The sequence below is a fragment of the Neopsephotus bourkii genome, unplaced genomic scaffold (genome assembly GCF_033783945.1).
Source record: "Neopsephotus bourkii isolate Nb327-2 ecotype Australia unplaced genomic scaffold, CSIRO-AGI_Nbou_v1 NB_973, whole genome shotgun sequence".
Taxonomy (NCBI): Eukaryota; Metazoa; Chordata; class Aves; order Psittaciformes; family Psittacidae; genus Neopsephotus; species Neopsephotus bourkii.
The window spans coordinates 1,091,029-1,105,531 of NW_026901467.1; the positions used below are offsets into that span (position 1 = coordinate 1,091,029).

Here is a 14,503-nt window from a genome sequence, read left to right on the forward strand (position 1 = left end):
TAAAAATTTAGGAATAAACCTATAAATAAGGTATAGATTTCTAAATAAAGCTATAAATATGATACAAATATAGGAATAAAGCTATAATTAAGCTATGAATTTATAAATAAGGCTATAAATAAGATACAAATTTAGGAATAAAGCTATAAATAAGCTATAAATATATAACTAAGGCTATAAATAAGATAAAAATTTAGGAATAAAGCTATAAATAAGCTATAAATATATAACTAAGGCTATAAATAAGATACAAATTTAAGAATAAAGCTGTAAATAAGATATAAAATTTATAAATAAGGCTATAACTAAGATAGAAATTTAGGAAGAAAGCTATAAATAAGCTATAAATATATAAATAAGGCTATAAATAAGATACAAATTTAGGAATAAAGCTATAAATATATAAATAAGGCTATAAATAAGATAAAAATTTAGGTAGAAAGCTATAAATAAGCTATAAATTTATAAATAAGGCTATAAGTAAGATAGAAATTTAGGAATAAAGCTATAAATAAGCTATTAATATATAAATAAGGCTAGAAATAAGATAAAAATTTAGGAATAAAGCTATAAATAAGCTATAAATATATAAATAAGGCTATAAATAAGATACAAATTTAGGAATAAAGCTATAAATAAGCTATAAATATATAAATAAGGCTATAAATAAGATACAAATTTAGGAATAAAGCTATAAATAAGCTATAAATATATAAATAAGGCTATAAATAAGATACAAATTTAGGAATAAAGCTATAAATAAGCTATAAATATATAAATAAGGCTATAAATAAGATACAAATTTAGGAATAAAGCTATAAATAAGCTATAAATATATAAATAAGGCTATAAATAAGATACAAATTTAGGAATAAAGCTATAAATAAGCTATAAATATATAAATAAGGCTATAAATAAGATACAAATTTAGGAATAAAGCTATAAATAAGCTATAAATATATAAATAAGGCTATAAATAAGATACAAATTTAGGAATAAAGCTATAAATAAGCTATAAATTTATAAATAAGGCTATAAATAAGATACAAATTTAGGAATAAAGCTATAAATAAGCTATAAATATATAAATAAGGCTATAAATAAGATAGAAATTTAGGAATAAAGCTATAAATAAGCTATAAATTTATAAATAAGGCTATAAATAAGATAAAAATTTAGGAATAAACCTATAAATCAGCTATAAATTTATAAACAAGGCTATAAATAAGATACAAATTTAGGAATAAAGCTATAAATAAGCTATAAATATATAAATAAGGCTATAAATCAGGTAGAAATTTAGAAATAAAGCTATAAATCAGCTATAAATTTATAAACAAGGCTATAAATAAGATACAAATTTAGGAATAAAGCTATAAATAAGCTATAAATTTATAAATAAGTCTATAAATAAGACAAAAATTTAGGAATAAACCTATAAATAAGGTATAGATTTCTAAATAAAGCTATAAATAAGCTATAAATTTATAAATAAGGCTGTAAATAAGATAGAAATTTAGGAATAAAGCTATAAATAAGCTATAAATATATAAATAAGGCTATAAATAAGATAGAAATTTAGGAATAAAGCTATAAATAAGAGAGAAATTTAGGAATAAAGCTATAAATAAGATAAATATATAAATAAGGCTATAAATAAGCTATAAATTTATAAATAAGGCTATAAATAAGATAGAAATTTAGGAATAAAGCTATAAATATGCTACAAATATATAAATAAGGCTATAAATAAGATATAAATTTATAAGGCTATAAATAAGATAGAAATTTAGGAATAAAGCTATAAATAAGCTATAATTAAATGGTATAACTCGCAGGAGGGAACCAGCTGCTCCGCCTGTTCCCACGCTCCTCACTCTGGTGTCTCCCTCCAGAAGCAGCCCCGCTTCCAGGCTCCGCCTTCCGGCTCCTGGTGATCTAGGAAGCAAACAACACCGAGGAAGTATCAGGCCCTGCCTGTGGCTCACCTGGCAGCACGCACAGCAACTCTGCTGCCATCAGGGACAGTCAAATCCGGCCAAAGGCGGCCTGCGACTTGAAAATCTGAGGCTGTTTTTCTCCTCTGTTGCAGCACACAGGTGCTGTGCACACAGATGCAGCACACCTATCAGCAGGCTGCTGTGAAATTTCTTTAGTGATCTGAGCCAGAAAGGTTGCACTCGTGCCCTCACTTCGGCAGCGTGGTGGGGTTTTCCCCTCTTACTTCAACAGTCACCTCATTAGTCAGTGTTCCCTTTGTGGCACTGTCACCCTCCAGCAAACATATCCACAGCCTGCATCTCAGTGCTGTGTACTGTGACATGCGGGGCTCTGACACAACTCCCACTGCTTCAGCTTTTATTGACGCATAGAATTTATTCCCTTGTCCACCTAGGAGTCCTCAGCACCAGCTTACGTATAGAAGCGTGTGGGCAAGTACGCCAAGAGCTCGTACGAGTGCAATAGTTGACCTGAAGGCCCGGGGAGGTACTTACACTGCAGACAATAACTCAGCTCTTGTGATCTCCCCTTCCTGGAAGAGTTTCAGAGCACCTGTCTTGCCCACCTCTAAAACATGTAGCATCTCTTAGCAGGGACTTACCCTGCTCTGCGCTGCGTCTTCTCTTCCTGCACAGATGCTTTGCAGGGGACCCTGCCTCTTCTGCAGCTTTCTTCACTGCCTTGGGTCCTGGAGTCAGCTCTCTCTCTTCCGTCACCCATCCGCATGTAAGACTCCCATTCTCCTTTAAATAAACACACCAAAAAATGAAATAAACCCAAAGACCACTCAACACTTTCCCAAGGAGTTTTACCTCCTTTTAGCACTTACTTGCTCTGCACTAAACAGCGCTTCCACAACAAACATTTCGGATGGTTGAGCTGGGCTGTGATCCAGCTCTTCTCCCTGTTCTTCAGGGGCTCCCTGGGTGGTCACAAACTCTTGTGCCGTGTCAGCAGCAGCGGCACTTTCTTTGGCCGCATTGATGTAGCTTTCAAACAGCTCTCCACCCCAGCTTTCTGCAGCCTCCGGTGTCACTGCATCTGCGCTGCCTGATGCATTCATCTCACTGAAAAACTGAAATACATCTTCATAACTTAATTCCGGCAGCTTCTCCTCATTCTCAGATGTGTGCTGTGCGCCATCAGAGGGCAGGCATTCAGCTGCAGGAGGTGGCTGCACTTCAGGACTCTGCGAGAAACAAAATACAGGGAATTTCTAGATCAAAAAATCACCACCATTTTCAGTCAGGGCTGATGGATTTTACTGCTCCTGAGGACTGTGCAGGCCAACCCTTTTTCAGCACACACCAGCAGAGTTTGCTTTGCTTATCCCCTCTCAGGAAAAAAAGGATATACATGCTGCTAGAATGTGAAAGGAAGCTCTGGCATTTTCACTGAGGTTCTTTTGCTATTTGATAAGCCAGGCCACCCAATGAGGTGCAATTTCCACCAGAATTTTAGCAAGCATTGACAGGAAGCACTGGAGCTCTCCCAGATAGGACAGCTCTGAGCTGGGGCCAATTCCAAAAGTCAGCTTGGTTCTTCTCATGCATCCACTGAAACTCAGGACTGCCACAAGCTGTCTGGGGCACAGAAGTGGAGCTGATTCCCAGTATCATAACATTAAAGAATCCCATTTTGTGCAGGCAAGGGCTTTCTTCAAAGACAAATGGAGACTCAGGAGCTAAAGCGAATTATGGTGAAGTCAAACGTAACACTTTTCCAGGAAAAACCACTCCGCCGATGAGGACACCCACTATGCCGCTGCCCTGAAACCTTACCTGCGTTACAGCACTGACCCCTTCATGTTTCAAAGCCGTGCTTTGAAATGGGCATTGGCAAACCACGTTACTTTCCCTTTCTACAGCAGATCCAGTCCCAAACTTCTCTCCTTCCTGCCGCAAGCCCAGAACCCTGCGGTCCATGCGTGGGCTCTCCTCCCTTCCCCCTGCTCGCTGTGCCCTGCACTCACCTGCACAAAGACGCAGTCGGTGGACGCCGCAGCCGCAGCACTGGCGCTGACAGTCAGAGGTGCTCCCTGGGCAGGGGGTGAACACTGCAGGGTGACTGCAAAATTCAAACACAGGGATCAGACTGCCAGAACTGGTGCCCAGGGTGCACAGTTCTATTGCTTACTTGCATTAAACACTGCAGTAACCGCTCCGTAAGCTAACTCCCTGAAATGGATTATGACCTCCCCACTGATTGTAAGACTGTGTTCTCCACCTTAAAACATATTTCTCCTAAAGTTCACAGTAATTAAATGGTACAAGTGTGACTTGAGAGCTGAATCAAGATTCCACACACACCTGCTTCACCCACACACTTTTGTACTTCCCTGCTCATTGCAGAGAAGGCATTTCTAAGCTCTTCTGTCTCTGATACAGTTCATCTCATCAGAGCCAGAAGAAATGAGCAGCTAAAGCACATTCTGTCACCGGCTGGTAGCAAGTAACGGACAGGGAACACACATCTTACTGGAAGCACACACGTCAGATACACACACTGTGACAGAGCACTGGGGAAAAACATTTCAAGCATCACTTTGCTGTAACTTCTTGAGCAGCAAGTGAAGAACTTTTGCCGTACGTGTTGGATCCAGGGCTTGCAAGCGCTGTCCTGGAGACGCGCAGCTGCTGGGTTCTGGAAGGGAAGCACCAGCTGGAGGCTCTCGCTGAAGCGGCATAAGTGAGAACACCGTCTGCAGAGTGTACGTGACCTCTGTGGAACACTTGTGGAGGACAGGAAAGGGAGCCCCCTGGCCTGGGAAAGCTGGGGAAGCCCAGTGCCCTGGCAGCGACCCAAAAGAGCCCTGCCATGGTCTGGGAAGGACTGCAGGCTGCTAGGAAGTCGTTGCCTGGAAAGCAGGGGGGTCCTGGCCTGAGGCCGCTCTGTTGGAGGAAGGAAAGAAGCTGTCTGGATGACAAGGTTGAGGAGCCTGTCCTACAGTCAACAGTCCTGCAAAACAAAGCAAAACAAGGATTAAGTTTTCACTAACTCTGAAAGGCAGGATGAGGAGCCAAGGCTGCACAATGTTCCTGGGAAGACCACCTTTGCTCCAATACCACCTTTGCTCCAATACTCTTAATCCAGAAACAGACTTTATTCTTACACCTAAGCATACAGTAACTGCTGCAGCACTAACACCTGAACACACAGGAACATCAGTGTCGTGCCAACACACAGTCGCCTCTGGAGCATTCAGTCTCCTGAAGCCCTCAGGAGCAAGTGACCATTACTTAGAAATGTGCTATTATAAATCAAAATGACTAAACCGGCCCAAGCCATTTAGGAGGTAGTGTGCGTTACATCAGGCAGTAAGGTAAAATAAAGGGGGAATCACGAAGCACGGCTCTAAAAAACTCCAGTGCTGACAGCACACAGGCAGCCAAGGCAAGGGCAATGTCCAAATGCTAAGCGTGACTCTGAGAGCACTTGATCATAAGTCATTCAGTTTGTCAAGGAAAACAAAGCCAAAGCCAGCTTTCTTCCAGGTAGCTCAACAGGTTCAGTTGAGTCTAAAAAAGCTCAGACTTTGCCGTTTTGTGCCTTCCAAGATATTCCCTTTAATCTTCTCTGGTTTCCTCTCAGTCAGTTACGGTTTCATGGTGTCCTGGGTTTAGCAGCAGCAGTCATTTTTTCTCCTTCTTGGTAGCTGGTGCAGTGCTGTGTTTTGACTTTCGGGCTGGGAACAGAGCTGATAAACATGATGTTTTGGTTTGGCCAAGGACTTTGTGAGCCTCATGCTCTGCCAGGGAGGAGGGGAAGCCGGGAGGAAGCAGAGACAGGACACCTGACCCAAACTGACCAAAGAGGTATTCCACACCACAGCACGTCATGCCCAGGGGGGAACTGGGAGGTACCCGGAAGGAGAGGGGGTCGGCCGGGTCGGACTGGTGGTTCGGAGCGTGGTATTGTACTCCTTTCCTTTGCTATTTGCTCTTATCATTGTTGTCGTTGGTGGTAGCGGTGGTGATTTGTATTTTACATTAGTTGCTAGGCTGTTCTTATCTCAGCCCGTGGGAGTTGCATTCCTCCGATTCTCCTCCCCACCCCTCTGGGAGCGGGGAAAGGGGGCGGCAGCCCCTGGGGAAGGGGGGGGCGGACTAACGTGGGCCTCGATTGCTTCCAGCCTGGCACCACTCACTGGGAGTAAGTGAACAAGCTGTTTGGTTGGGTTAAACCATGACACATGGAATGGTACTTGCCGTCATACGGTTACCCATTGCTTCACAGAGATTTAAGGACAGCTTATGGCGCAACCCTTCAAGGAGAAGTAACGTCCATCTGGTAGGGCTGTGCCAGCTCCACAGAGACAGGGTGAGGGTGCTCTTACTGCAGCCCCCGACAGAGGCTGTCTTGCAGCCTAGGGGCAGACAGAACCACACGCGAACCTCGCTCCCTGTGCCTGCTGGCAGCACATCTCCCTGCATGACCAACAGCCACTTTCCCACACCGGTGGAGCTGAGCGGCCGCCAGCGAGGTCAGGCAACCCTGCTCCCTGTGGGGATGCTGATCTCCAAACCCCAGAGCACCCAATGCTTCTCAGCCCGGAGCCACCCCAGCTCACCGGGCCTGGCAGCCTCGCCGAGCATCGAGGGTGGGCGCTGGGAGCGCTGGAGCGGGCGGCTAGGCAGCTCCAGGCCGGCCGCCAGCTTCGCCTTGTTGGTGGTTGTCAGACGCTTGAGGCACACGAGGAGCTCGGGGCGGTCGCGAAGGAAATGGGGGCTGTGGAAGTGGAGCAAGGGCCCGGCGGAGCTGCCGCCATCGCCCCCCCGCCGGGTCCTGCAGGGGGCCCGGCCCCAGCTTGCGGAACCCTTACAGGTTCAGCTGTCGGATGAAGCTGGCGAAGTTCCTGGTCCTGAAGACCTGGGCGCCCAGCGCTGACCCCTCGCCGGCCACCTCCGCGCCCAGCAGCTCTCGCTCGAAGAGCCGCTGGTCGATGAGCAGCCCCTCGCCACGGGCATCCCAGCACACGGAGCCGCAGCAAGGGCTGTTCACCAACTGCCAGAGCGTGGCCGGGAAGTGGCTGGGGTTGACAGGGCTGGGCAGCCGCTGGTCCTCCATGGCGCTCCCCGACAACGGACGCACCGGCCGCTCGCACTCTGCCCGGCCCCATCGGCCCGTGCTGGAGGAGCGACGCCGGCCCGAGCAACGCCGGGCCCCGTCACCCCCTCGGCACAGCTGCTCCCGCAGCACCGCCAGAGCCCGCCGGGTCCGCAGCGGCTCCCCGGGCCCCCAGCCCCGCCGGTCCCCTCTGCCGCTCCCCGCTCCCGGCCCCAAGAACAAACTCATGACAAGAAGTTAAAAACGAAACCTGCAGCAACAAGACAAAAAGTCAAATCTCATCACTAGGAACAGCACTCCAACCAACTTTGCTCCTCTGGAACGAGACAGGGAAAAGGGAAACACGAACCAGCAGTGATGCACAATGCAATTGCTCAGCACTCGCTCAGCGACACCCAGCCTGACCCGAGCAGCGATCTGGGCCTTCTGTGTGACTCCCCCCAGTTTATACACCCCGTGTCCTGCCTCGGCTTCCTCGTGGCTTCCCGTGCCCCTCCTTACTGGCAGAGCAGGAGAGACTGGAAAGTCCTTGCTCAGCCAAAGTGCTACTGAGCAACAGCTAAAACATCGGTGTGGTACCAGCGTGATTCCCAGAACCAAGCCAGAACACAGCACTGCGCCAGCCACAGGGAAGATGATCAATTCTAGCCCAGTGAAAACCAGGACAGAATCCACCCTTTATTCCACACCATTCCCGTCATGCCAGGTCAAGCTAATTATTCAGAGGTTTAAGACCTTCAGAAAAGAGCCAACTTTCTTTCTGCATACCATTCTAAGGCCAGCAGGCAAATTCCTTCCACCTTTCCTTATCTCCTTTCTCTGCCATGCTGTTGTTCTTAGTCCTCAAGGAAGAAGGCAGCACTAAACTCTCCCTCATAAGCACACAGAGGGCTCAAGGCAGCAAGTGGAGAAGCCAAGGAGAAGCCCGTATACATCAGCAGACCCCAGCATTCCCAGCACTCCAACAAAACCAAAATGCCTTTCTTCCCAAAGCAAAGCCAAATTCAACTCATACTTTTCATCTCAGGAAAGCACAATACAATGAAGCCAGCTCCCTGCACACCTTCCTCTCCAAGCCCAGCTCTCCCAGAACAATCAGCAGCTTCAGAGAACCTTCTGGTGCCTGCTAAGGGCAGCAAAGCCCACTTGTGAGCACCTTGCTCCCACTCTTCTCACTGCTCACTCTGTATCTAAAGCCCACCAAAAATAATCCAGTGGGGTTCATGAGGACTTACAGAAATATCAACTTAATTCCTACACGTGGGGACCTCTGGAAAGGTGCCCCCAACATGGTAATCTGCCCTTGCCTTGCCACCTTAAACACCACTGCTGTACTGACCTTCTGCTGCATCACTTTGGTGTGCTGGAGCATGGCTCTACAGTGCAAACATCCAGCCGCTGTTCCCAAGCACATAGCGCCAGGACAGAGGCAGTTGCTGAGCATCACCTACACAGGGAGACCTGCAGAACGGTGCCGCCAACATGGCAAAGAGACCTTGCTTGCCACCTAAACCACCATCTGCATTCTGCCCCTCTGCTGAATGCACACAGGTGGCCCAGAACATGGCTCACAGACTACAAACATCCAGAACCTGCTCTGGCACCCGATGTGCCAGGACAGAAAGCTCGTGCTGCCCATCACCTACACAGGGAGCCCTCCGGAATGGTGCCACCAATATGGCAATCCACACTTGCTTAGCGACATACAAATACATCTGCAACCTGCCTAAATAGAGTGCACTCTAAGGGACCATAGAACCAAGCTCTGTAAGTGTGAATGTCCAGATCTTACTCCTAAATCTAATGTGTTAGTTTAAACCCAAATAGCTGGGCATGTCCCAGACACAGTGCCCTCCAACACAGTGCCACCGACTTGGCTATTCCCACTTACTTACACAACTAGAAGTCCATCTCTGTAAAGCCACATAGGACACCACTCTCCAGTAGTGGAGACACCAGCTCCCTTTGGAGCAATGGTTATTCTCATGAGGGCCTGCACAACCCAGGATTAGAGCCGAGTGAGACAGCCTTGAACTCTCTCTGACTCAGCTGAGCCGGGGAGGCCTGGAGTCGAAGAAATGTAAGCAGAACGCTGCAACAGGAGCTTGCTGGCCACAAGGAATGCACCGCTTATCACAAGGCACGCACCCTGCTGTTGCAGAGCTATGTGTGTAAGACTTAGCTTAGCCAATAGCAACGTATAGACAGGCGCGTGGACAGGTTTATGTAGCCAATGAAAGATGTACAGCTGTCACGTAAACTATCACCAATGGTATAAATTAGGTGAGCCTGTGCAATAAATTGAACAAGAAGCGTAACTCGTATTGGGATTCTCTTCTTGATTCGGGTCGCTCCTCCGACATTTGGCGCCCGAACGGGGACTCGAGTTTGGACTCGGACTTCTCCAAACTGTGCCCGGCCGTTGCAGCAAAGGCACAGACGGGGGAAGCGAGGAGCCGGCGGTGCAGGAAGCGTCTACTCGCAAAAGCGGCGCAGCTCGGCTACTGGCAAAAGCAGTGAAGCTCGGCTAGGAGGGACAGCTGATGTGGCCTGCGCACCCACACCTGCACGGGTAAGACCGCGCTCTAAAATCCACCATGGATCGAGAGGCGGCACTCACACTGTTAGAACAATTACTTGCTAAGCGAGAGGCTGGTGTGAGCACGAAAAAGCTCAGAGAGCTATGTCCGTGGGCGAAGGAGAAAGGACATCTTAAGGACCCACAGCTAATGTTCAGCACTGCTGAATGGAGGGAAACTGGGGACTCTTTGTGGGACGCTACCATAGGGGGGAATAAGTCTGCTAAAGACCTGGGGGTCACCTGGAGGGAGGTCATAAATCAGCTGCAGCAGATGGTGGCAGAGAAGAGGATGGCTATGGCAGCTACTAAGCTGTTTGGATCAGAAGGGCCCCCCTGCCTGATACACATGTTTTTGACCATCTATCGGCCGATACAGCCAAAGGTGTTATCCCTATTAAGGACACACCTGAAGAAGTGGCCAAGGAAACTGATAAAGTTCTGCAGAAACCCTCATAGGCAGGGGAAAGGGAGACCCCTCCGCCCCCCCCGAACCCACACCAAGGGGCCCCAACTCTCGTCCTCGGGAAACTCGCCCGCATTATGTGACAGACGAGTCTGACATCGATTCGGAACCCAACGGCGTACCAAGAGAACCCCCTAAGACCACCCCGGGACCCCTCTCCCCTCAAAAGTCAGGACCCTCAGATAGATCTGTAATGGACATTGGAAAGGGAATAAGGGAGATGGGTGGAATTCCCGTGGGGGATGTCCAGGTGACAACTACTAATGGGGTATTAGTGAAACCCACTGCAGCAAATAGTTGTTGGTCTGGGGTTATCAGAGATGCCATTTTGGAGGGTGAGTGGCAAGCAGCATCGGCATTGGCATTCCCAGTTCAGACCATAACAACACCCCAGGGACAGCCCAGGGCACAGTGGCGTCCTTTCGACTGGAAGCTAATGCAGCAGCTGCGGGCTACTGTCTCTCAGTATGGGCTTCACTCTGAACCAGTGAGACATCTTTTGTCTTATGTTTTTGGGTCAGAGGTTATGACACCTAATGATTGAATGTCACTAGCCCGTTTAGCTTTAACACCCTCTCAATACTTGCTTTGGGAACATATAGGCCTGGCGTTGTGGGATGAGATTAGTAAAGGGACAAAGGAAGCCCTGAAGTATTCTACGTTATGGAGATGGATAATTGAGATTTTAAAGAAAATGAAATAGGAACAGGCAGCAGTGGCATCTGTTTTCCTGGCCACTGCTCCTTCACTAAGTCAGTCAGAGGTAGAGAAGAGTGCTGCCTCTATGGTATTTGTCCCCCCCCCAGTGTGCCTGGCACGGCATCACAGAAGCCTCCTCAGCGTAATGGGGAAGATAAAGTGAAACAGCGCTCATGTCCGAAAGTACAGGCAGAGAGTGCAAACGTGGTCACCTTCGACCTAGAGGAAGAAGACGCCGAATTGGAACTGGAACCAGACCCAGAGTCTCCGTCAGAACCGGACTTGTACCCTTCCCTTCCTGACCCCGACTCAGACGGTTCAGCCAGTTCGGCTCGTCGGCAGATGTGAACCAGCCTCAGTGACGGTCAACTGCGACAGCTGCTGAAGAAATTAAAGTATTGGAGACAAAAGAAACCTCCGAACCCTCTGCCCCACCCTCCTACAATCCAGTAGTAAAGAAAGGGGAGTGGGAGGGGGGTGTTGGGCACAGGGTAGGGGATTACGGTAATAAAGGTTGTGGTGGGATGATCAAAGATGCAATTGTTATGGGGGAATATTCGGCTATGGGTCCCTCGGCATTCCTGGTGTTTAACACTCCACAGGGGGGAAAGGAGTGGGAGGCATTGGATTTAAAGGTAGTAAAGGAGGCACGTCAACCGGTAACATCCTACGGGTTAAAATCATTGTATACTGAGGCAATTACTGAACATATTTTTTCTGCATATATCTTAGCACCATATGATATCTGTATAATAGCTCAATTGTTGCTTACTCCCCACCTTCAGATATGATTTAAAGTGATCACAGCAGAGGAAAAGGCTGGATACATGGCTACTGCCTTTGCCAGTGCTGTTAAACCCCTTCTACAATAAGGTTAGGGCGACTGTGGGGGTGCTAAAGGTATGAGGTGTTATAATTGCGGACGGATGGGACATTGTAAAAAGAAACAGTGTACTGTAAAGAAAATTAGTTCAGCAACCCCTCCCCCCGCCCCCCCCCCACGGTGGGGTTACTGGTTTTGCAGATAAATGTGTTAGATGTGACAAATTACTGCCCCAGGACACCCCCCTTGTCAGTGATTGAATGAATTGAAATTTGATCTTAGGACATCCGTTTTATGGATGGTTTCAGTCCTTAAAGTGAAGGGAGCAACCTTTTTTACGTTAAAGTTCTGCATCAAGACCTGCAGTGGGAAGGTCTCTCGTATGCTCTTATCAGGAGTATCGGGCAGACTGTGATGGACTGAGGACTTATGACCCCATATACAATTCATTTAATACATTCTCTCTGTGATACTCATGTAGTAGAAGCTGGTAAAAATAGGTATGTCCAGGTTTCTGGCGACCTTTGGAGACCTTTATAAATACTGCTGGCTACTTCTTCCAACATAGGCTGGCCACCTGGGTCGGAATGAGTGTGCATTTTGGTCAGTATAAAAGCCCAAGCCTCATGCAATGTGAGGGAGGCAGAGCCTCTGGGGGGACGCCTGCTAAGGTTGAGCCTGCCACCTGGCACTGCAATGATGCTTCTCGGAGCTGGTTTTCCTGTTAGTCTCCACAGGGTCCTTGTGCCACGTTCTGTACGTGGGATTGTGTAGTGGGAGTAATGGTTGTCTGGATTTTGTGCTTCAAATATTGTAGTTGTGTGGACTGTGCTTGTGGGATCCCATGTGTGTGTGTGTGTGCGTGTGTGTTGAGGGCAGACGGTGTGCTGTGTATTCTTTGTTGTTGGGTTCATATAAAAGTTTTTAATGGGAAGCAGTTTAACATTTCAGACAAGAAAGGGTTAATGCAAAAGTGCGGTTGCCGGCAGATATTTACGGTTGCTGCTGAAGCAGGCAGGCAGCTGTAGCTGCTGCCGAGCAGGACGGCGTTTGTAGCCGTGCAAAGCAAGGTGAGCGACTTCGGAAAAAAAAAAGAAAAATAAAAGGTGGAAGGACGAGGATGGACACCAGAGCCAAGGAGAGAAAAAACAAAACAAAATAAAACAAAACCAAGCTTAATATGTTTAAAGTAACCTGGGGATGAATCCAAGACTTGGAGGAACAGATAGATCGGTTGAAACAAGAACTACTGACTGAAAAGGCGAGAGGGGTAGTGCAACCACAAGCCTTACGAGCCGTCACCTAAGCAGCATCAGGGTGACAGATACAGAACCTACCTACTTCTCAAGAACTGATAACCTGGAGGAGGGGGTACATTTGTATCCTCCTGCCTACAGGTCCATGGCGAATGCCTGCAAAGTTTGTCAAGCCTTGCCATGATCTGGACAGACGAATGGAGGAACCTGATGCCTCAGCTACAGGAGCTGAATGTGAATACCCCCAGCAGAATGAGATAGAGGAAGAGAAAAACCAATGATTGCAAAACATCATTTGGGAGCAACTGAAAAGTAACAGCTTGAATATGTGTGCTTGTAAAGTAGCTATTGTTAGATGCTGTGATTTTGTGTATAAAACCACCTGTATTTACTAGCCAGTTACTAATAAGAGACTGCACCTTGTGTTGTATACATTTGTCACTTGTAAAAGAGATGTTAGAGTAACACCTGTATTTACTAGCCAGTTACTAATGAGAAACTACACCTTGTATTGTATACATTTGTCACTTGTAAAAGAGATGTCAGAGTATGCAAATTTGTAGTAGCTGCTAGAAAATGCTAAGGCAAAAGATAGAAATATTCTAATACAATGGTAAATTAAGAGGGGGGAGAATTCCACTGGTAAGAAATTTCTTTGGCTAGTCCCTTGCTGGCATCAGCATCTTCAACATGCTGCTGCACCCTGTAATAGTTACTCTGCTCATGTAAATCTGTGTGTGCCTTGCCATAATAACGACTTGTTACTGGATGAAGCAGGTGAAACTCTGCATTGACAACAAGGTGCAAGGATTGAGACTGGCCAAATGCCTGCTACCACAATCAAGGGCAAGACTGGGTTGGCCTCTGTGCCTGCCACCAAGAAGAACCTTTAGCTCCACTGCTGGCTGCAACCCAGCAGGCGTGGAGTGGTAGGGACACATGCCATGCCAGACCTTGATGTGAAGGGTGGCCTCCCCTGTTACCAGAGAGCCATACGTGTTGCATGAATCTCCCAGGCCATAGTAGCTCTATACACAAGGAGCTGCAACAACTCAAAGACAACTTGCACAAATTAAAAGAAGGTGACTTTTGGGACCTCACCTCTTGGTTAAGATCACTGGGACTAGGATCCTGGCTAAGCAGTATTTTAAGTCATTTTTTGCCTGTATGTCTCTTACTTTTGCTTATCTTGATTTGTTTGCCTTGTATTATTCAATGTATTCAGGAAAGCCTCATGAAAATTGTAACAAATATGCTTGAAAAAGAAAAAGGGGAATTGTGGAAGCGTGGTTGGCAGGCAAGGGTTACGTTCCCATGGCTGAACTTGGCCAGGGACCAGTTTTGTAAAAGTCAGTGAGAAACCCAGCTCGGTAAAAAACACCAGCTGTGCAGGGGGGTAAAACTGACCTTGTAGTTAACGAGCATCTTGAAGGGAGGAATAAGGAGGTTAGAAAACGGGATGTGCCTGTATTGGTACCTTGCTTATTACAATGTTTGCAAAGCTTACTTAGTAGATCACTTAGCAAAATTTTCCTTGTGTGACAGGAAGCATCCTGGGTTGTGCAAAAGAAAAACGGGGGAATTGTGGAGCAATGGTTATTCTCACGAGGGCC

The 14,503-nt window shown here is 47.0% G+C and overlaps 1 protein-coding gene across 1 annotated transcript; it reads right to left on the reverse strand.

The window, feature by feature from the left end:
* Positions 1-2,028: 2,028 nt before the first annotated feature.
* On the reverse strand, positions 2,029-7,296 carry LOC133215399 (heat shock factor protein 5-like). The gene is given in 7 exon segments (XM_061359419.1): positions 2,029-2,102; positions 2,603-2,744; positions 2,831-3,190; positions 3,974-4,068; positions 4,591-4,959; positions 6,572-6,777; positions 6,779-7,296. Coding segments are annotated over 7 exon segments (1,764 nt in total).
* Between the last annotated feature and the right edge of the window lie 7,207 nt (positions 7,297-14,503).